A 24,399-nucleotide genomic window follows, 5' to 3' on the forward strand; every position below is an offset into this window, starting at 1 on the left:
TTGACCCTAGTGTTATTTTTAAAATGCCCAGGGTTCCCTCACTTTGTTGCTTCTTCGTCCCCAGTTTGCTCCTCATTGCCATCACCACTGACTTCCTACTGAGTTGTTGTAAGTTAACAATGGGACTTGGAGTCACACAGAGCTGGTTTTAGTTCCACATATGCCACTTTCCCCCAATGTCACCTTGGGAAAATTATTTTTCCTGACCTCAACTTCCTCATCTATGTAATAAAGATACTAACTTCCCCTCAGGGTTGCTAAGAGCATTAAATACATGATGTGGGTGGAGTGCCTTATATGATGCCTGGGTGCTTAGTAAACATGGGCTCCTTCCTCTTACCTCATTGGCACTGGGAAAGCCCCAGAGAGACCATCTGGTTACTCCTAACCACCCCACTCCTGTCACTTTTCTGATGAGAGTTTAGTGATCTTGACATTGTTTTGCGTTATATTTTGTATATATGGGCAGCTATAGTTACTTATTTATTCTTATTAGTCCTGGTGGTCTCAGTTAGATCTAGCAGGGTGCAGTAGATATTATGAGTGGGTTAAGAGCTGCTGTGACTGCCAGGCTGAAGCCTTGGTGGCTGTAAATCTCTGGTAACTGAGAATTACAAAGGATGAGCCAGCCCATATGTGTCTATTTGAATATATAATACACTGTTCCCACATCAGGTTTTAAGAATAATTGTCCCAACTCAGTTTCTGTTCTCAGCTTCTGAAGGAGTGATTTCCAGCACTGCTTAGTGGCAATAAGAGTAAAGGGCATTAGGAAATGTTAAACTGATTTCATACACCCATCTGAAGAGAATAGTAAAAATAAGTTTTACAAAGGCTTAAAAACAATGATAACAAGTGGAGGCATTTGGTTTATAAGTAGTATTTGTTTTCCATTTCAGGTCACGAAGATGCCTTGGACGACTTCGGAATATATGAATTTGTTGCTTTTCCAGATGCTTCTGGTGTTCCCAGGGTTCGTTTCCCTAGTGGCTGATTAGCAAAGAAGTAGAATTCTGCTTCACCAGAGGTGTAAGCAGCACTCATTGAAGCACTTGGGCAGTGTGGTCAGAAGGCTGCATTACTATGGGCAGGGCTTATTCACTCTGAATGGCATTGCTGAATCTTTCTTAGACTTTATAAATAAGGCTAACACAAATAAGGAAGTTACACTAATTCATAAACATTTTTTGCCTGGTAAGCCCAGTGAAGAGAGAACTGAGTGGAAGGTCAGGAGAACTGAATAGAGAATGAGGAGACTGCTTTAAATCATTGTGCATCACTTCAATGACTGCAGCCTGTCATTTCACCGAACTCTCTCTGTTCCTCAGCTTCCCCTTCATTTCCCCCTCACATCTCTTGAGGACATTGCAAGACAGCTGATCATGCCCCTGAAGGTACCTTATGCCCTTCATAAGAAAGGTATCATAAAAACTCAAAATATGCAGACACACATATTCATTTTTATCCTAAAGGTGCATGAGATGTGAGAGGGGGAGCTTTAACACAGTTGAAGCCTTTTTTTTCTTTTTTTCTTTGTCATCCTGCAAAGACAAGGTCTTTTATAGACATGCAGAATGTTTCTCTGAGCTATTCAGCTCAGATTTGTGTAGAACCAATCTTTTCTCAGCTTCCTTATTCCTCTATGATAGTTCACTTAGGAAGGGGCCATAAACAGACTACTTGCTTCTGGGTGTTTTAAAACTATTTGTTGTTAGGGATGGTTGCCTTATTTGTTCAGAGATTTCTATCAATGCAAGGTTCATCCACTACGTGCCCAGGCCACAGATTTTATTTCAAAACTGCCATGTGAGTAATGGAGGGGCACTGATCAGATTTCATCCTCCTAAGGGTGAGTCAGTAGCACCAGGACCCTCGTCAGAGTCAAAGGGCGGGACTGCATTGCAAAAGCAGACAGGATTGACTGACCCTTCGCTTCTACAACCAAGAAGACAAAAACAAATATTTGCTGGATCTGTTATTTCAAACAGCTTCCCACCATGGCAGAAAGCACTCTTTTTAGGTGTGGCTTTTAAATAAATAGGAGAGCAGAAAACTAAAGAACTGATAAGACTTGGAACTGAATTTTTGAAGTAGGGAGTTTATTTTAAATCAGGCAGTTTTCAATTCCCAGAAACTCACTAGATAAGAGTGAGATATATATGGGAAACTTTACATTTAGTCTTGTGGCTAGTCAGTACCCAGTTTGAAGATTTTATTGGGAGGACCTCTTTTTGCTGGAAGTGCTACAATCATTAAGAACATGAGGCAGACATCAGTAGATGAGTGGATTAAAAAGCTGTGGCACATTTATACACTGGAATACTACACAGCAGAAAAAAGAAGGAATTCCTACCTTTTGCATCAGCATGGATGGAACTGGAGACTATTATGCTAAGGGCAATATGCCGGGCAATGAAAGACAAATGCCATATGGTGTAATATATAACTGGAAGCTAAAGAACAAAATAAATTAACAAACAAAGTAGAATGAGAGGCACAGAAACAAGGAACAGACTGACAGCTGAAAGAGAAGGGAGGGAGGGTGGGACTGATTGCAAAACAGGTAAAAGGATTAGACAAAAATGTATATACATCACCCATGGACATGAACAACGGTGTGGGGATTGACTGTGAGAAGGAAGACTAGGGAAGGGGCAAAGGGAAAATTGGGACAACTGTAATAGCATAAACAATTTAAAAAAGAACATGAGGCAGAGAAATGAGTGCTTTCATTACATATCAAAAGCCCGGCTTATTTCTGTCATAAGTAGAAAAACTGAATTTGGAGCTATGCCCATCTTCAAAGCTGAAAACTCCTCAGCAATCAGCTGGGGTTTTGCGCTGGTGCCAGGTGCTTTGGGAAGAAGTGAGAAATCAACACCAACAACCGCAGGAGGAGGAGGAGAAGGATGAGGACCGGACCATATGTGTGACGAGGGGCCAGAACGGCAATTATGTGTGAAGATCAGCAGCAAAATGCAATGGCTTGGAGAAGAACAGGAGAAATAATAATAAGACCAAGACCTAAAAATTGAAATTAATAAGGGAAATAAATTGAAATACTAACTGTTTGTTTTAAAAAGTCAGAATCATCTCCCACCGGGTTATGGTACAGATTAAATACTCCTCCTCCTCGCTAGAGTACATTTCACTGTCCACTGAGTACCTCTTTCCGAAGTTGGACAGAAAGCAATGGCATGAAGTGAACAAATGTATTACTTGTTGTCAGCTCCAGTATAGGCTTAGGTGAGTTAGTTATCATCTATAGATTGCTTTTATCATAGCCCCTGAACACCTCCACACCAAAGAAAATCAAGAGTTGATCTCAAGTACAACCTGTAAACCAAAATCTCCCTGACACAAAAATGAGAAGACAAATCACATCTTCTAGGACTGCTCATGACAGCTTTAGCAAGCAGAACAAAAACAAGCAGCTTCCAGAAAAACATCAAGTTAAGATGTCCCAGTATAACCTAGCAAGCCACACTAGGGTGAGGTAAAGAACTTTCAGGTGATTTATCAAAGGCCAGCCGTCCTCTAGGTGGAGCTACATAAAGGATAGAAAGTGATCAGAAATAGGATGAAAATAGGAGTCCTGGAAAAAGAGGGGAACCAGACGTTAGCTAAATAATTGGAAGGCAGTGTTCACAGGAAGGAAAAAATATTAAATACAAGGAATAGGAGTTAATAAAACATGAATTCCAGTTTCAATAAAATACATGTTGGTTTTTTACCAGACAGAAATATACTACTATACTTCCCACATTCATCCAAGCCTTTAGTGTTTAGAGCCCATTACTACATGCAAATCAAGACATCTCCCTTTCTGGATTCTGTACTTGTTGGAGCTACCTTTACTAACTTGAAATGTGGTGAGGGCTTTTGTCTTTCTTTTCAACCATCCTTGCACACATAATTGGCAAATGGCGTAAACAGGCAATTGAGATGTAATAAAAAAGAAAATAACATATGTTCTCTGATTCTAAACTGCCCTGATATCTTCTCTTTTGCCATTTTTTCTTTGTATTGTATTTCCTTTACAGTACTGCCAAGGTTTTTTCTTAAGAAAAAAATGATTGCTTTGTCAAATAGTACTCTTCTGACCTCATAGCTGTGTTGCTACACTAAACACTCTAGGGGAAGTGCAGGAACTGCAGCAAAGAGGAAATGAACATTTGTAGGGAAGATAAACAGTTCTGATTTTCATTGCTATTTCCCATTGTTTTCAACTGTGCAGCGTAGTGGAAATACTATTTACTAGTCTGTTAATGTTTTTAAATGTGCTACATTTTCTAGATGCCCAATAGGTCTGTTCCAGCCTCTGATGGTGTATCAGGGCAAGATGTGCACTACACGATTTATGAAGTTATTCAGCACATCCCTGCCCAACAGCAAGACCATCCAGAGTAAGTATGATCTTGCTTCGGTGATGCTACCTTGGAGGGGCTTGGCATTCAGCCCCCTGCTTTCCCCAGAATTTTTATAAGGCTCAGAAGAAAAAAATTAAAATGATAAATTACAGCTTCTGTACATAGCTCCCCACCTGAAAATAATCTTAAGAAACACACAGGCAAACACACAAGTATCTCCTGGGGCCGTGCCCTTGGGCTAGTGAATGAAATGGAGAGCTCCAGAATCCAGCATTTCCCCCCAAGTGGATCCACAGCCAGGTATGAAAGCCATTTTCAGCCCAGTGTTCAAGTCACTTTGGTTATCTTGATTTTCCAGTGGCCAATGGTCTGTTGCTATAAATAGGACCAGGAAAACAATAATAAAATAACCTGCAAAATGTGCTCAACACTGTCACCACCCAAATGCCTCACTTCTTACAGATTCAAAGCAGTCTACTCCCAGGTGAACAGAAGCACAGTGAGGACTGCCTCCCACTGAGAGCATCAAACCTTAGCTCAGGCCAGTGCCAGGAGACTACTTATCCAGGTAACCTCAGGACTAACACTGAGGGGTCACCAACCTTCCCAGCCTCAGAGAAACGAAACCTCCAGCCCCCTGAAATAGTGAAATGAACTTCCCTTTTTTTGGTGAGCTGTAGCTGCCTGCAGGCATAACCGGGGCAAATCATCTCCCATCATTTCTTTCTGTGTCATTTATTGACTTTGAAAAGAGCATCAATAACCACACACAGGAACTTCCCCTCTGGCAAAAGAAACTGGTCTAGCAAAGCAATTCATGCATACCTCTGGGTAAATACCAAAAATAACAGCTAGCAGTGGATGACTGCATGGGAAATCACCCTACAGGGAGGAGACCCAGCCCTGGGAAGCAACGCAGTCAGCTAAGGGCTAAGTAAGTGGCAAGGGCACCTCTGAGGACCCAGTAACCGCAGGCCTTGTCCCAGGGAGCCTGGAGAAACAGGAGTCAATTGCGTAAATTAGGAGCAGAACTTGATGGGGCTAGAAACTTTCAGTTTCAAAAGAAAATTGTTTTAAAGCATATTTTTTAATCTAGTAAAGCACAACAGTGGAATATTATTCCATTAAAAAAAATTTTTTTTAAACTCTAAAAGTATACCTCTCTTTACTTTCTGTAATAGAAAATTAAGGGATCTTTTTATTTACTGTAAGGAATAGAAAGAATTTTTGAGAGTATGTCTGCTTCCTACGATTTTTCTATCCTCACCTGAAGACATGCTTATTGAATTTATAGGGGAAGGAAGGGAGAGAAAGAGGCAGAGAAACATTGATGTTGGAGAGAAACATCAGTCTGGTCTCTCGGATACACCCCAACCCTATTCAGAAACTGCAACCTAGGCACATTCCTTGACTGGGAATTGAACCTGTGACCTTTAGGTTTATGGGACAATGCTCCAACCAAATAAGCCATACCAGCCAGGAATGTCTGCTTCCTAATTTTCAGATTTTATCCAATTAAACATTATATCCTATTTAAATTCATCTATTTTTCTATATATCCTTTAGTCAACATACCTATTTTTCTAATTAGAATGCAAACAAACCAAATGAAAACTTGAAATTTATCTTTTAAGTTACCTCATAATGAAACAAATACTCATTTAATTTTTTTTTAATATATTTATTGACTTGAAAGAGAAAAGGGGAGAGAAGGGGTGGGGAGAGAGGGAGAGAGAAACATCAATATGAGAAACATTGATTAGTTGCCTTTTCTTATGTGCCCTGACCAGGAATCGAACCCCCAGTGTTCTGGTCAACAGGACAATGTTTCAACACACTGAGCCACACTGGTCAGGGCATAAATGCTTATTTTAAACTATGAAATATGGCAGCTGCAATTTCAGAACACAAAATGATTAGGTTGGTTTTGCATGCAAAAAATAAAAAAAAATAATAATCTTGAAATTTAAAATAAAAATCACCCTCTGAAACTAGAATGCTTTCAGACCTGAGCAATATTTTCACAGCTTTTTGGAAGTATAAACCTTTATTTCAGAAACAACCTTTAAAGAATGAAAATAAAGCAGAAATGCTCTTTTTCAAGCACATAAAGGACTATTCAAAACTGCCATTGAGGACATGCATCTTCAGGGAGAGTCAACCCAAGTACAAACACCAGCTCACTCCGAGCCCTAGTGACCTCCCATCTCCAGAGCCTCTCTCTTCTTACCAGCTTCTCCCCTGCTGAGTCCTTGTGTCCCTTTGTGTGTCTTTGTCTCCCAGTGACTCTCTTTCTTTATTTCACCTCCATCCTTTGATGTTGTCCCTCTCTTGTTCTGCCCTTCTCTTTTCTTCTCTGCCTCTGTAAGATTGTCTCCTTTCTCTCAAATATCTCTTAAGATTTTCCTCCTCTGTCTCTCTTCCAACCTATCCTATGGGGGAGCCAATATTTTTTACAGTGCCATTTTCCTTGAATACAGATTTATGTTACCTATTCTAAATTTTAAAAACAAATAAATAGAATATTTTCTTCTTATTTCATCACAAACTGTTTTGCACTTATTTTATTTAGTCAGTCCACAAACATTTCCAGGACATTAACTACTTGCTATTAAATGAGACTCTGTCTTTCAAGGATTTCATACTTTACTGGGTTCCTATTTGCCTATTTTAACGAAAGACTAGTGGTCCTTAGCAGAATAAATATTCCTCAGTAGAATAAACATGGCCTAAACATACGGCGACCTGTTTTCTCTCCTGATTGCCTGTGGTTTTATGCTCTAGGTCCAATTAAACTCAAAGATCAATTTCATGAATAATGCACTATATCATGTGGTTAGTAAATCTCTCCCATCCCCCATTCCCAAAGTGAATATGCCAGCTCTGGGTAAAAATTCTTAAAACCTACTGTTTCTTTTACCTCTATTTGAGAGCTGGTTCTTAGATAGGAAAGACAGCCAAAAATATATTTTCTTTGGCTATTCTAGCAGTGGTTTTTTCATAACTACATGGGTTTATTACCTAATTGGACTGATGTTTAACAAATTGGTTAAGTTGACCTGTGTTCATAGTCTAATACTCAGACCAATTATTTGTTTGTGAACTTATGGCTGCATTTATTTAAATGCTGTCTGTTGACCTCATTAATTGCCCTTGGCATTTATTTAAATGCTGTCTGTTGACTGGCTGTTAGGATCTTTAAAAGAAAACATTCAAGTAAGTAAACCTTTAGTTCCAAAAGGAAATTATCTACAGAATTTAGTAATGCTTACTGTTTATACTGGTTAGTTTATAAATGTAATTTACTTCAAAATAGTAATTAATTCAAAAATATTAATGTCATTTGCAGCTACAGAAAGGAATAAAATGATGTAAGATTCTTCTACCTTTATAATTGGAAATCTCTTGAATATGTCACATATTTTAACATCTCTTTGCCAGGTGAGCTTTCATGGGCAAGCAGTGCACTGGAGTGAAATGATGAAGGAATGTTTTGAGGAAAAACAGTGGAAATGTACATTCACCCAGAATCAGGGAAGAAATCAAGCCCAATACATCTTGCTCATTACCGAAGTCATTTATACAAATTGGACTGCAGGTTTTCTAGCATACACAGAATGCATTCATTGTGCTACAGGAACATGGCTGGGAAAACGCCCTCAGTGGACAGTCTTTATCATCCTGACTGAGAGAAGGGAGAGGCTGGGACTTTCCAATTTGTCTCTTTGTATGAAGTTTCTGTGAAAAGCTCAATTAGTTCTAACCTATACTTGGACTTTCATCAACATTGACACTATCATATCTAACATACAAATGTGGAAACTTTATATTTGTAAAATTTTCAGCAGGCTTTGTTTTATTAAATTTTCATTACTGTTAAAATTGCTGTACTTATTTATTTTTATTTCATTCCCAAATTTCCTTCTTGCTATTTGTACCACAGAATGATGATGGTTGTCACAAAAGCAAGACTCCCTTCTTCTAGGTTGTCAGTCACCGATGGTGTTTTTGAAAAGACCAAAAACACTGAAGGAAATGACTCATTGAAGTCTTATTTCTATTTTTGTTCAAGAAAAGATGGATTCAAATAAATTATTCTGTTTTTGCTTTTATATGGCCTTGATTCCTTGTCTTGCAGAGTAAAAATTTTACATAAAACTCAGATTATGGATTAGATTTATTTTCCTTATTTCTCAATGTGCAGTGAAGTGTAGATTGTAGAGAACTACTAAGATAAGAATCTTGCTCTCTCACAGCTATTTTTTGTTTCAGACTTGAAATGTTGACTGTATTGAATTGTTGATTCTGGAAAGGTCCTCCTCCTTGTATGTTGCTATATTTTAAAAAATCCATAAGAAACCAAATGGTAGAATTAGATAACACCCTTTCACATCCTTCAAATGAAATAAATAACACAGGTAACAATCATTATTAGGCAAGACTGCTAGATAAAAGGTGCCAGACAGAACTACTAGATAACCAGGTTGCAGAAACTGTGAAGAAGGTGATCTGAGGCCTGGAGAGAAGCAGGTATACAAAGTGACAGTCAGTAGTCAACTGTTCAGGGTTGGGGCAGAGCAGTCATCTGAGTCTTGCAGATCTTGAAGATGAAAGGTGAATATTTAAGATGAATATTTATATTTAATCACATCAGCTGTGAGCACTCTGATCTGGCAATGCCACCCTTTAGGATTTTTTTTTTTAAGGAAGAAGTTGGATGTTTTATTATTAAACTTTTCCTGCAAGGCTGCTGCTTCATTGTATAAAAGTAGCACCAGCAAACTTAGTATATTGCTAAATTAAGATAGTTTTGTTCATCATCTGACACCGTAACAACTAACAGAAACTTTTCTCCACTGCGAATTATTTCCAATAGAAAGTTCATTAAGTATTTTGACCCAAATCCAGAGACTGACATAAGAAAGTTACAATATTATATAAGGCTTAAGAAAACAATGTTATCCTTGAAATATATACTTTTGATAATTAAATTTCACCATAAATGATTTCAGGAATTCTGAATATTATTACTGTAGCCTAGCCTAAAAATCTGTAGGGTGTTGTAAAAAAGATACAAATTGTGTTTATCTGCAATCATTAGAAAGTTAAGGGGTATTTTCTTCCAATAGCGTTGTTGTAGTTTGTTTTTCCATTGGTATTACTAAAATTTGCTATTCTAAAAATTCTATCCACCAGTAATTTAAGACAACTATGCTAGATGAAGTTGTTTCATACTATTTTATTTAGGGTGGAGTTCCATTTTCACTCCTCAATAGATTTTATGTGTTTCTCACTCATTAGTTCATCTAGTTCTGAAGGGTTACTGAGTGTCATCTTGATCAGCCAACCATCTTCATCACAAGATTTGTTGACAAGTCCTGGATTTTCTGCAAGAGCTTCATTAATTTCAGTTACTTTTCCTGTTACAGGAGAATAGAGTTCACTAGCAGCTTTCACACTTTCCAGAGCACCAAATTCATCTTGTTTGTTCAATTTTGTCCCAACTTTAGGCAGATGACAGTAAATAACATCTCCCAACGCTTCCTGTGCAAAATTGCTGATTCCCACTGTTTCAATACCATTTTCTGCTGTTATCCATTCATGTTTCTCTGTGAATTTACTCACCGAGCGCAGATTAGGACAGGTACGCAGCGTCCCCACGGCCCGGCCCTCAGGCCCCAGGGCCCCCGCCCGCTGGGCGCAGCAGGCGCCGATGCAGCGCGAAGGCTGCACGCACCAGCCCGCGCCACTTGGAGCGCTATTTTCACAGGAGTGCAGGGGTCGCCAGACAACTTCTCGGCCACCCGGCCAGTGGGGGCGGAGCCTAAGATTGTTTTTAAAGACTTTATTTATTTTTAGAGAGAAGGAAAAGGAGGGAGAAAGAGAGGGAGAGAAACATGATATGCGAGAGAAACAGCAATCGGCTGCCTCTCTCACACCCCCAACCGGGGGCGGGGACCTGGCCTGCAACCCCGGCATGTGCCCTTATGGGGCATCCAACTGGCAACCTTTTTCCGCAGGCCGGTGATCAATCCACTGAGCCACACCAGCCAGGGCCACTCTTTGGGATTTTATTCCAGCCAAATAAAGGTACAAACGTACAAGATTTTAAATGACATTAGATCCACACAATGGCTCACACTGCAATTATTAAAAAAGAAAATATACAACTACATTTTAAACTGACTTTAAACTATGTCTCATGACCTAGAAATAAAAAGAATAGCATTTCTCTTTTAGAGTGTTTCAAGTGTCCACTATATTTACACTGTACTTCCAATATTTTCATAGAAACACATGGTAAAAAGAAAAGACTAAGTTCTACAACTCTTTTCTGGTCTTTTTTCTCTGCCACCCTTATATATTTACTACTGAAAAAGTCTTCAGTCCTACTACAAATATTTTCTTCTCCAATTAGTAAAAAATATTTTCTCTAATCAGGAAAGGAATTCATGCCCATCATTAAAAAATATACAAGGGGGGACCCCAAAAAAACAGGAATTTATTTATTAAAAATTGTGTACTTATTCTTACATGTTTAAACTTCAGTCACCTTCAAAGTACTCTCCATTTAATACAATACACCTATTGAGACATTTTTTCCACTGCTCAAAAAAGTTTTTGAACTCGATTCTGAGGCCTTTTAGTGCTTCTGCCAGTTTTTTTGTTTGTTTGTTTGTTTCACCTCTTTCACATTGGCAAAACATTTCCCTTTGAGGACTTTTTTCATCCAGGGGAAAAATGTTATTTGGAGAAAGATTAGGTGAATAGGGAGGATAGGGCACAGGGGTCATGCTACTTTTGGTCAAAAACTGTTGAACACTCACCTCAGTGTGGGCGGGTGCACTCATAAATCACCAGTCATGAAATGGGCAAGTATGTTGAGCGAGTCTTCAAAAAAAATTCACTAAGGCCAAACAGAGCCCCTCACAACAATGCCAGCAGGTACACCTATACTGAAGGGTTCCTAGAACACTCACCTGGCAGGGAAAGTCTGTACTACAAGGGGTCTGCCCTCCAGAAGATAATTCCAGGTTTTTTGTTTTTGTGTTTTTTGGTCCCTCCTTGTATAGATACTTAGAAATGCAGAAGGCTAACTATAAGACAATTAAAATCGTCAGTAGAGGGTAGATCTTTAATAGTCTCATGACCTCCCCAAAATTGTAATTATGTGAGGTAATGAATGTGCTAACTAACCTTATTGTGTTAAATACTTTATAACATATAAATATACCAAATCTTTATACCTTAAACTCACACAATGTAATATGTTGATTATATCTCAATAAAGCTGAAAAAATAATATCATTTGTAATCTCGCCTCTCAGAAATAATCTTTTAACATTTTCCTAGATTTGTTATATGTATATTTATTCATATGCATTCCAGGTCCAGGAAAGATTTGTGGTAACTCATATAAATGCATAATATAACAAGATAAAATACACCCCCAAATATTAAGTTGACAAAGGAAACAAGATGAAGGAGCAACGAGAGTTCACAAAAGCAAGGTGAAAGCAGAAATGATGTTAATAACCAGGATGGTGAATCCCCCTTCATCTCTGAGTATGGTTTTATACTACTGAGATCACTCAGCTTTCACAGGTGCATATCTAAGCTGAATGCAATTTGTAATTATCGGAGCTAAAGGAAAGTTGTAATTCTTCTGCAAGGCTAGGAGAGAGCAGGTCAGCTTTTCTGGTCATCCATTTACTCCAGGTCCACACACCTCTCCCCTCCTTTCTCAACCTTGAATCCCCTCTCTCTCTGCCTGAGGCCATTACAACTTACTTGGAGGGCAGAGACTGCCTACAATGAGCTACCGCTGCTTCTCCATGTTCTTCCTAACCCAACCCTGGAACCCTTCAAACCATAGACAATCTCAAACAGCATTTCTTGAGTGGGAACTAACACAGCTGCATGATTCACAAATCAAAATCCTATAAAAAGTATGCACCAAGAGAGCAGTTTTTATTAGTTTTTGGTTTGGCTACTTTTGTATATCCCTCCAGACTTTCTTAGCACAAGCCAAAGGAAATTCAAACACATATTCTTATTTTTTCAAACTCACTTTTAATCACTTGTAATTCCTCTCACTTCTGTATCTCTCTCTCGCACACACAAATAGACTCTCTTAGCGCATGGTTCCACTCAAGGCAGAGAAGATTGCTGAAGGGAGAAATGTGAAAAGATCTAGAATCCAATTAACTTAGCTGTCACTGATGTGTGACACTGGATGACTCACTGCTTTTTTAGTAAATGGGGATGAAAATCTCATAAATTAATCAAAGTTTCCAAGGGAAGTGATAAACCAAGCCCAGATGTTCACCTAATTAACAAATTAATCTTTAAAAAACAGCCTAAAGTTCTTTCTTTTTTATTAAACATAATTTTAGTTGTTGTTAAAGGTTTTAACTTTATATTACTGATTCTAACTTGGAATAGGATTATAATCCCAGTGAATATTATTTTTAAAGAGTATATCTTACCGATATACTTTATTTTTTTTTATTATTATTATTATTTTTTGCTTAGGTTAGCTGTAAGATTGCTTTCATTTGAGGAGATAAATGTGATACAAGGGAGGGGGACAGGAAGTTATAAAAACAAGGAAAGACTGAGTCATTTTCAGGGAATTTACTTGAGTTATTTCAGGACAAATGTAGCCTACTATGTATTTTCTTCCATTCTGAAACAAAATTGAAATTTGATGAGCTTAGATCCAGGGAACAAATTGTGATGCTGTAACAGGGTGCAGATCAGGGATCCCTGAAAACATCAAAGCACAAATCCCCAAAAATCTGGATTAAGGGAAAGGGGAAGTGGAAGATGGAGGTTAAGATACTTGGCATAACAATGGCAGGTTGATAGCTGTGCAGCTGTTCCAGGCAAAAGTGTACATGACTTTAAGGACATATAGGGACTTGTGACATAGTCAGGAGAGCTGGATGCCCACCCTGGATGTTTGTGTGTCACTGAGAACTCTTGTCCTGACTAAAGGTGGCAGCCGAAAAGTAGCACATCATAGGATGCGCCGGATATGAGATCACATAGGAAGTTCCAGGTCAAGCATTTAAAATAAGAGCAGGCTGAAAGAGAAGGGAATTCCACCATGCTGTCTGTAGTGAGAAAGGACCTACTTCTGCTTCTCTGAGGAACCAGACATGCGGTCTGTGGTGCAGGCATTCTGCCATACAGCCTGCTGTAGTAAGGAATCAGCAGCCATGCTGCCTGTAGTCTGGGTCCACCATGAGGTCTGAAAGAGAGGAGGAGAAAGCCATGCAGGAGGAAAAGAAATAAGGAGAGAGCTGATGGAGCTATGTGGGGATGTGCCTAAGCAAGCATGGATTCATGGGAGATCCCTGGAGCTGGTGTGAACTGTGGTTGGGAATGCTGAAGCCGCAGACTTCGGCTCCTCTGAAGGATGTATGGAGAAGCCATTCCCTTGGGATGTGTGCTTCCCTGGACCCCACCATGATTCAGTGCAACACGGCACACGTTTTCCTGAACTACTACATGGAGGCTGAGGACAACCTATCCCAGTTTCTGAAGGAGAGAGTCACTTTGAGGGAATGGTGACTCTGAAACTCACAAGTGCATGTTCCAGAGTGGATGGAGACCTGTTTGCACAGCTGGTGTAAAAGCAGATAAAGATATGGGGAACTTCTGGGCTTGGTTTTGGCTTATAGCCTGTGGGGAGTAAGGGAAGTGCTAGGTGTTGTGGGAGAACAGGACTTTAAGCAAGAGTGCTCTCAGCACAACCCCCACACCCACCCCACCCCTGCCAATGTTGGAATCCTGTAAATGAAAACCTGTTTTCTTCAACACCAATTCTTGGATCATGTATCAAGGCACCACATGGCTGGGCCCTGGTTTACTTGGTTACAATGTTACCATATGTATTCATGTATTAAACTGGTAGGGCACTACAATGGAATGATCTCTTTCTCAGAATTGTGTTTTGGGGGGAGGTATGTGTGTATGAACTTCTTTACTCTTTTATTCAAGTGTTAACCCTAGGCAAGATAGCCCATAGACCCCAAATTATGTTATTGTTAATTCTCAGAGACATAGACCACAAAAATGCAAACATGTTCTAAACACAAGGCAGAAGTTTGTGAATTTTGTGCTTGATTTTCCCATACAAGAAAATAATACAGCTTTTTGGGTAGAAAAAATAACAAAATTCTAATTTTATGTAAAGTGTTCTGATTTATTTTTATTGCTCTTTGCCTTAATACAGAGATGCTACAGTCTTCCTGCTTTTTAGACAGAACAAGATGTCTTCCAGTGTAATCCCACTCAGCTTTAGTGCTTGAGTTCAGTTTCATGCAAGTAAATGCTACATTCTCTAACTAGAAAAAAATAAAAGAAACAACCTACAGGAGATGGTTTATGAATACACTGTAATCTAAGAATGAACAGTGTTTTTTTAATAGAAAACCCAGACTTTTATATTGCAATCTAAATGAGAGGCAATCAGGCTTGTTTTTATTAGAGATTGGTACATCATGTTATCTTAGAAAGGTTTAAAAATAAATAAAATGTAAATCATAAATATTAGCTCCATTTTAAAATAAAGCAACCATCACAGTTCTCAACCTCACTTCCCTCTGTGTAAGCACATCACAAATTATTTGAATTACCAATGTTTACCTGATCTTCCCTGACCAGAGGAGCTGAGTAAGTTTTTCAAATGATTTTATCAAATATCTACCTATGCATGCTTACATACTACATGAACGTGTATGTTTTAGTTGAAAGCAAAGGTTTCTTTCTCAAAAGCAGACAGAAGACAGACACAGCACTTGGATTTAACATTGTTACTCTCCTTCCTTCTCATTTCCCAAACATATTGTTTATTGGGATTATCATATTGACCTTGAAATTTATAAACAATTTCACATCCATTATCTGCTTTGATCTCAAGAACCTTGTGGGCTGCAGAAGTCATGCCCACTTTACAGATGAAAGAACAAGACTCAGGAAGTTCAAAGACTTTCCTAAAGTCACCAAACCAGTGAGCAGCAGCACCTCTTGACTCCAAGTCCAGGGTCAATTCCAGGGCACCACACAATTTCTCTGGACATAGAGTGACACTAATTTTCTTCTATCAGTCTTATCTTGAGAACTTCACTATTTTCAGGTTGCCCAGGAAACATTAATTTATTTATTTTTTGTTTATGTGTCAGATTTTTCTCATTTGAATATGCTCCTAGAGAAGATGACAGCTCTATTGTTCCCCACACAATAAGACATAAACTGCCAGATTGCTTCTTTAGGTTTATGACAGAAGCTTTCTGAAGCTCCAGGGAAGTAGTACCTCAAATTCTAAAAGAATTAACAATAATTTGGACAACTGTAACAGCATAATCAATAAAATATACTTAAAATTTTAAAAATAAAATAAAAACAGTTGTCCCAGGAAGTAAGGACTTCAGAGACCCTCCATGATAGCCAGCTCTTCTGAATTTCCCAAATGGCATCCATCCCATCCTATGTGCTCTAGAACACAGACAATAAGTGTTTTTTGAATTATACTGAATTAGATTACCTGATCTCCATGTATTTAATGAAGACACCATCTATAGGAAGCAAATAAATTTCTGTATTTCCAATCACCAAGTTCCTTTGAGATTGACTCTCAGGGGCATTGGATAACTTTGAGTGCTATTTTTCATTGCAGTTCACTGAGACCCTGTCAAACTGTTTGTCGTTCAGAAAGTAGAACTGTAACAGTGTGATTGTATCTATAAAATTTTATCCTCATTACTTATAAAATAACTGATACTTTATGACCCAGAGATCACTTGTCAGGATTAATATAGGATTCCAAATAGAAATGACTAGTAGGCAGTTTATATCTAAAATGAGAACATCAATGAAATATCTGGGTTTAAGAAATAAATATGAATCATGTTATTATTTACAATGTTTTGGCAGCAAAGAACAGAAAACTCTGATTAAAACTGACTAAAAGAATAATTTATTATTTCAACTGGCAGAAAGTTCAAATGCAGTGCGGACTCCAGGATTGGTTGATTTAATGACTCAAAAATATCATCAAGAACCCAAGTTTTTTTTCCATCTCTCAGCTGTCATGGTTACATGATGGCTGCAGCAATGCCAGAAATTACAGATGGACATCACAAAACCCAGAATATGGAAAAAGCCATCTTTTCTTATGTTAGTTTAAGTGTAAGAAAACCTTTTGCAACAGCCTCCACCAAAATTACAGTAGTGTTTCCATTGTCATATTACATGTTCTTTCCTAAGGAATTACTGGCAAGAAGAATTGGATTACCTTGATTGATACAATACTCAGAATTTACTCCCCCTGGAGATGGAGATAAAGCCCAACATCCCCAGAAGCACATGATTAGATGGAAGAATGGTGGATATCTGAATAAATCCAAAGTTCTTATGTCACAGAACATGAGCCAATGCTGTTCTGGAGCAGCTGGGGAGTCTGATTGCCCGCCATCAAGAAGTGTGACTCCCAATACAAAAGTTTGGAGGAAAAGGAAAGGGGATTTATTTTAAAGTTTTACAGACTTAGAATAATGGCAAGTTTCTGCTGTTAAGTCCTACTCCCTTTAAAACACCCAAAAATGCATAGTCCTGCCTCCCCCTGTCAAACCAGGCCAGTTTCAGAATATGCCAGTCAGAGGTACTCTCTTTCAGAAAAGCAGAAGTTGAGGACTTCTGGCCAAGATGGAGGCATAGGTAGACACATTGCATCTACCTCCACAACTAAGAAGGAGTACAACTACCTCAAAACTAAAAATAACCAGAAGTTCCAGAAAATCGAGCTGCATGAAAGTTCAGCAAACAAAGATATAAAGAAGAAATACTCATCCAGACAGATAGAAGGGGCAGAGCTCAGGCGGAGAGGACATGGTGTGGAAGAGGTGGCAGCAGCAGCAGCAGCAGTAGCTATGGCAGACTGGCAGAAAGTTCACTCATACATTTAAAAAATGGTGCACTCCCAGCACCAGACCAGACCACACAGTTCATGGTTCCAGCATCAGGGAAAATAAAGTCTCATTGCTTCTGACTATGAACATGAGTGGGGATTGGGGCAGAGGAAGAAACTGCTGGTCTCTCAGCAGAGTCCATTTGTTTAGAGGGCACCCACAGTCCTAGAACATCCATAGACCCACCCACTCTGGGAACGATGGCCAGGGCAACTGCTAGAGGGGCTCCAGTTCCATACAGGAAGTGGAAGAAGTACCTGGAGAAGGGGCGAGTGCTAAGCAAGTGGCATTGTTTCTCCTCAAACCCCTCCCCCACATATAGCACTACAACGTGGTAAAATAGATCGCCTTGTACTGATGAATACCTAAGGCTTCACCCCTTACAATGTAACAGATGTGACAGCTCTACCTAAGGCACAGAGACAAATATAGAAAGCTGCCAGGATGAGGAGTCAGAGAAGTATGGCCCAAAAGAGGAAGCAGATCAAAGTTCCAGTGGGAGAAGTAAGCAGCAAAGAAAGAGCCAACCTAAAATATGAAGACTTCAAAACACTGGTGATGAAGATGCTCACAGACTTGACAGATATGCTTGAGTACAGCAAATGCAGAAGGGAAGAAGTAAAGGCGAGGCTAAGTGAAACAAAGGAAAATACACACAAAAACAATGGTAAAGGGGAGGAAACTGGGGTTCAGATAAATGATTTGGAACATAAAGAAGAAATAAACAGTCAATCAGTAGGGAAAGAGGAAACAAGAATTGAAAAAAATGAGGAGAGGATTAGGAACCTCTGGGACAACTTTAAATGTGCCAATATCTGAACCATAGGGATGCCAGAAGAAGAAGAAAAGGATAAGCAAGAAATTGAAAACTTATGTGAAAAAATAATGAAGGAACACTTCCTTAATTTGGTGAAGGAAATAGACATACAAGTCCAAGAAGCACAGATAGTCCCAAACAAGCTAGACTCAAAGAGGAACACACCAAGACACATCATAGTTAAAATACCAAAGGTTAAAGGTAGAGAGAATCTTAAAAGCAGCAAGAGGAAAGAAGAGAGTTACCTGCAAAGGGGTTTCTATAACAATATCAGCTGATTTCTCATAAGAAAGTTTGCAGGCAAGAAGGGGCTGGCGAGATTTATTCAATGTGATGAAAAGCAAGATTACTCTATCCAGCAAAGCTATCATTTAGAATGGAAGGGCAGATAAAGTGCTTCCCAGACAAGGGAAAGCTAAAGGAGTTCATCATCACCAAGTCCTTATATGAAATGTTAAAGGAATTTATTTAAGAAAAAGAAGACCGAAACTATGAACACTAAAATGACAACAAACTCACAACTATCAACAACAGAACCTAAAATAATAAATACAAAAACAAACTAAGCAAACAAACAGAATAGGAACAGAATCATAGGTCTGGAGATCATTTGGAGGGATATCAGCTGGAAGGAGGTAGGGGGAGAAATGGGGAAATGGTGCAGAGATTAAGAAGCATAATTGGTAGGTACAAAACAGACAGGGGGAAGTTAAGAATAATACAGGAAAGGGTGAAGCCAAAGAACTTTTATACGTGACCCATGGACATAACTAAGGGGGGTAGGATTGCTGGAGGGAAGGGAGGTACTGGGCAGAGAGGAGCAAAGGGAAAAGAAATTGAGACAACTGTAACAGCATAATTGATAAAATATACTTAAAAAGAAAAAAAAGCAGAAGTCCACAGCTCAGCATTCCTGGTCACAGTTCAGTGTTCCCGGTAGCTCCCATCCATCTCCGCCTGGCTGGGGAGGGCCTGTCAGTGTTGAAGTATTCTCCATGCTCTTAATCCAGAACCGTGTGGCACCTCTTTACACACCCAACCTCATGGCGGGCAGGTGGGGTCCCTCTGCAGCCTTTAAACCGTGTGGCCCAGCATGCCAAATGGCTGCCACCTTTTGTTTATATCCTAACAGTGGCCTGTGATGCAGAGGGTCAGGTGACCAGTTGTGGTCACTCACAGGAAACTCGTGCAGGCGCTGTGAGCTCTCCGCCATCACTATATGGTCAAAGTTCTTCCCATCTTCCTGACACCAGGCAGTGGCCACAACTGTCTGCATAACTAAGAAACTAGCTACCAGCCATACATATGCAGAGTACCTTAAGAATTGTATTGTTTTCTTGCCCCATCCCTAGAGCCAGGGGCTGTGGGGAATTTGGAGAAGGCCTCCTCCCACTTTGTAACATTTATGGAAATGAGAAACAAGTGGAAATGGATGCAAGAGGATACTTTTGAAAGCAAATGAAGAGGAAAACATCAACTTCAGGAAATTAAAGAGGACCCAGGGAAGGCAGTAGTTAAGGGAGTAAAATAACTTGGCAAGAAATATTAAGAATGTTGTGTGTAGGTTCAATATGACTTTGAATCCATTTGTTTATGACTTAAGTGAAGTTGTTTCAATCTACTTTTTTATGACAAAGACAAATTTAAAACTTGATTTGAAATAAGTATGAAGTAAGTCTTGCCAGGATATAATCATTCTACATTGTTGTCACCAGTAAGAAACCAGCAGCCCAGCAGCTGAGGAGCCACAATGGGGGCTTATTAATAAGAATGTCTAATGATGTATCTATGGCAAGGGCATATTTAGACTATAAATACTGAGAGTCTGTGAGGACTATTTGAGAGTTTCGGTTTAGGGGAGGTGACTCTTCCCTAACTGAAAAACTCTCTGAAGATCCTTAGAGCATTTGCTCCTGTCTTGGGGAGACACTCCACAGGCAGTGGTGATAACCACTCAGTGGCCCCTTGATAAAGATCAGCCCACCTACCAACACACTGACATTTTTGTTCCCTAGCAATGTGTTCTAGCAACTGGAAATCCAGGACTTGGTTGGTCACAGCCTCTTGAGGTGCTGCCTGTTATAAAAAGGTACACCTCATATTAAATTTAGGTTTTATTCCTTCACTTTCCCTTGCATGGAACAGTAGTGTGATTAACCTGTCATTTGTTTGATGTATGTTATTTCTTTATTTGGCTTATTAAGAAATATTAACCTGTATGCTATTGGCTTGTATTATAATTCCCATAGCAAACCTGTGCTAAATAAATTGCTGGGAAAGACAAAATCAGTGTCTGAGCATAAGCTTTGCTGACTTCTCAAAACAAAAATAAAGGATAATCTGGGCACAATGAAAAAAAGCACAGAGAGAAAGAGAAACTGAACAGGAATTTAATTATTGTGTATCCATAAATATCTAAGAAAGAGGGTAGTCCCCTGTATTCTGGTTCCTGATGAGGGAGGTTCCTGTATTTACAGTGACTGCCACCCAAAACCACATTTTCTCAGATGGTTTATTTCACTGAAATTTTATTAGTCTAATTAACATACACTTAACACATCATTTAACTTAATTTTTAATTTATGATATTGTATATTAAGAAATTTACCAACTAGGACTTCTGATTCTTAGTGCCGAACCCTCAGTAGTAAAGACTGACCTACTAAGCAGCCATAACTGGATGCTACTAGACTAATAGAATTGCTTGATTCCATATCCATCAAGCAACTTCTGACTTGGATTTGGTTTCCCATATCATGAAGGAAATTGCCTATCATCTCCCCACTGTTGCAACCCACACACTTAAAATTCATTCACTCCATGATTTCTGCTCTCAAAATTGTTCCAATTTGAACACTAATGGAAAGTTCTGATCTGCCTCCTTGTCCTTCTGGAAAATTCTACTTTATTCTACGTAACTATTAAAGCCAAATCACCTCTGCTGTCTAGGCACCCCAGTAATGCACTCTTAGTGGTGACATAGTGCTGCCCACCAAACTCTGTTGGAGCCCTGGTCATTGGATACTTTCCCTTACCCTTATAAGACAATGAATGAAATAATTTTAAATAAATGAAATAATATTTAGTCACTAGGTTATAAATGTAGTAATAATATTAGCACAATAATAGCATGGATTTTGCAATATACATGCAAAACCAAGCACTGCTTTTAGTGACCATCCTGGTTGTCTAATTTGTAATATGAGAGGATAAGACAAAGTAGGCCCTTTAACGTCTTTAGAGTCCATGCCTGTGATTTTATTAATTTACTAAAAATATCTGTATCTTCTTTGCAGAAAGATAGCTTAAGGCCCAAATCTTTTAACCAAGCTGCTGATTTTGCTTAAATAAATGACCAGGAAATTAGACATAAAAGGTTTTTTTTTCCCTCATTTGGGAACTCAGCATGGCAGCTCACTTGTACACTTATCATTTTTATGCAGTACTACTTAGTATAAACACCAATAAGTAATTACACAGTATAGTGTTATGTCAGTAAAATGTTCACATTTTTTTGAGTTAGTATTTTGAATTTTCTCTTTTTAAAATTATCTGCTTAAAGGAAGGGAACAAGGAATTCCTAGATAATGCCAGAGAAAACCTGGATGATCCCAGGTATAACAATGACTTTTTAGATACAATGCCAAAAGCATGATCCATGAAAAAAAAAAAATTAAAGGATAAGTTAGGCTTCATTAAAATTAAAAACATTTGTTCATTCTGTGGTCTACAGCAATCTTTCCCGGGAAGGAATGAAGGTTGTTTTCCTGAAAGATGGGTAGAAGGGACCTTAAGGCACAATGGAAAACCAGAAGGACTTGGAAAAGACAGGTGTGTACAGGCAAGGCTGAATGCCAGGTATGTTGCTCAGCTTCTGTGCCCTGAAAGGCAGACTGAAGGTCACCCTAAATGTTCCTTGCGTAAGTTCCAGCAAAGCAGAACTAAAGATCATAAGTGATAATTTGCTGCTCTTGTTGTGTTTATGCAAATGAACAGATAAATTAAAAATGGACTTAATGCAGTCCCTTTAATGACAAGGAGGGTAATCTTAGGGAGAAAAATCGTGATTCAAGGAAAATCACAGTGCTCAGTGGTAGACTATAAAGTAGTGCAGCTAACTGTCTTTAAAGTTTCTTTACATTTAAAATTTGTTTTCATTTGAAAGTTAAACTATGTCTGTGGTATCATCAAAGATGTTTAATTTACAGGCAAGAAGAATGTCAAATGCCTTGCAACTGGATGTCTTTCCAATAAGACAGTCCTACAGATTTAAAGACTTGTATGTGGGTTATGTTACATAAATTAACATGTATTTTCTGTTTTCAAAGGGCATACGCCTATGATCTCATTACCTGAGTGATTGTCTGTACGTATAGGCCTCACTTAATCCTGTCTGCATTGCTGCCTCCTGAAACTCAATGGTTTGGCTGAACTAAATTGCTGAGTTGGTGAAAAATGGGGTGGTCTGTGGGCTTCACTTTAAAACTGGTTTCTCTTTTCTATCCTAATGGCTTGGATAGAAAGAGCCCAGAGGTCTGAGAGGGAGGGAAACCTAAAATATTTCCCTCAGCCCAAACTAAGTATAATGGGCAAAAGGGTTTTGGACAGGTGGGATGTGCCTGGCACACCTTCCTCCAAAGAAGCCCTTCTTTTCCCTAATGTGGGACATTGAAAAATTAACACCTGCCTTTTGTCATCTAGTGGTTATGGATTGAATGAGGTCTTTTAATCCTGTTGCCAAATCTTTTGCCCCCAGAATACAACAAGGATGCCAGCCTGTTAAACCAAGCACGCCGTTGTCCGGGGACAGCCAGCTGACCTGGAATCTGCACGATCCTTCCCCATGTGGGAAGGCCACCCTCCCCTCCACACCCCCACACTTATTAGGGATTTCTGGACCCAAGGGTAGGTAGGACGATGGCCATGTCCAGCTTGAAGCAGCTAGAGGAGCTCGAGACCTTTGCCCACTGTCCTTTATAAGATTATAAAGGGTCTTAAGTCTGAGAGGGAGGGATTGTTATTTTTTATTGTTAAAATAATTAATTAACTAATTAATTATTTTTTAAAAAAAGAAGAAGAAGAATATATGAAAGGGTGAGGCAGGAGAGCTTGTGTGTACGACCCATGGGCATGGACTAGGGGATGGTTGATGGGGGAAGGGGGGGTGCTGGGAAGAGGGTAGCAAAGGGGGAAAATTGGAACTATTGTAACAATATAATCAATAAAATATACTTAAAAAACCCATTTGTTCAGAGGAAGATAATATCAAGAGAATAGGACCAGCCACAGACTGGGAGAATATATTTGCAAAGTACACATCTAGTAAAGGACTGCTATCCAAAAATGTACACAGAACTCTTAAAACTCAACAAGAAAACAAACAACCTGATTATAAAATGGATCAAAGACCTTAACAAACAGCTCACTAAGAAGATATATAAATGAAAAACAAGCATATAAAAAGATACTCCAGCACTGGCTGGAGCATCGTCCTGTGCACCAAAAGGTTGCAGGTTCGATTCCCGGTCAAGGCACATAATCTAGATTTGAGTTCAATCCTGGGCTGGGGTGCTTACAGGTGGCAACAAAACAATGCTTCTCTCTCACATCAATATTCCATTCTCTCTCTCTCTCTCCCCCCTCTTTCTCTCCCCTTCCTCTCTCTCTCAAATCAATAAACATATCCTCAGCTAAATATTTTTTTAAAAGATACTAGACATCAAATGTGACCTGGAAAATGCAAATTAAAACAACAATGAGATAACACCTAGTAGAATGGCCAAAACCCAGAACAATGACAGTACCAAATGCTAGAGAGGATGTGGAGGAGCAATGGGAACTCTCATTTATTGCGGGTGGGAATGCAAAATGGTCCAGCCACTTTGGAAAACAGTTTGGCAGTTCTTTATAAAACTAAAAATATTGAAATTAATTGTGCAATATATGCCAACCTCTGCTGGGTGCTTAAAATATATTCTTCTTTAACCCTCAGAATAACTATATAAAATATTATCACTACTTTATAGATGAAAAAACTGAGGTTAAGAGAAGTTAGGTTACCCCTCCAATGTCACCAACTAATAAATATCTCAGTCACTATCAGCTCCCTCCTGGCCCAATTAATTCAGCAAAGATTGGTTTGTGAAATTATATGGCAGCCTTAATCAAGCCATGTGTTTACTTACAATGTCCCAGACAAGGCTTCTAAGCTTTCTGGAGTCAAACAGCTGTAGAA

At 39.0% G+C, this 24,399-nt stretch overlaps 1 protein-coding gene and 1 pseudogene across 1 annotated transcript in view; one reads left to right on the forward strand and one right to left on the reverse strand.

Moving 5' to 3' along the window:
* The window catches only part of HEPACAM2 (HEPACAM family member 2), a 30,342-nt gene extending 25,932 nt beyond the window's left edge, over positions 1-4,410 (forward strand). Inside the window, exons 8-9 of the mRNA XM_090287851.1 lie at positions 900-973; positions 4,297-4,410. Coding sequence (XP_090143977.1) covers positions 900-973; positions 4,297-4,410 — 188 coding nt within the window. The remainder of the gene's footprint in view (positions 1-899; positions 974-4,296) is intronic.
* A 5,222-nt stretch (positions 4,411-9,632) lies between these two features.
* LOC150001532 (glycine cleavage system H protein, mitochondrial pseudogene) lies at positions 9,633-19,377 on the reverse strand (annotated as a pseudogene).
* Between the last annotated feature and the right edge of the window lie 5,022 nt (positions 19,378-24,399).

The sequence above is a fragment of the Furipterus horrens genome, unplaced genomic scaffold, assembly GCF_987537825.1.
Source record: "Furipterus horrens unplaced genomic scaffold, mFurHor1.1.pri manual_scaffold_9, whole genome shotgun sequence".
In the NCBI taxonomy this organism is placed as follows: Eukaryota; Metazoa; Chordata; class Mammalia; order Chiroptera; family Furipteridae; genus Furipterus; species Furipterus horrens.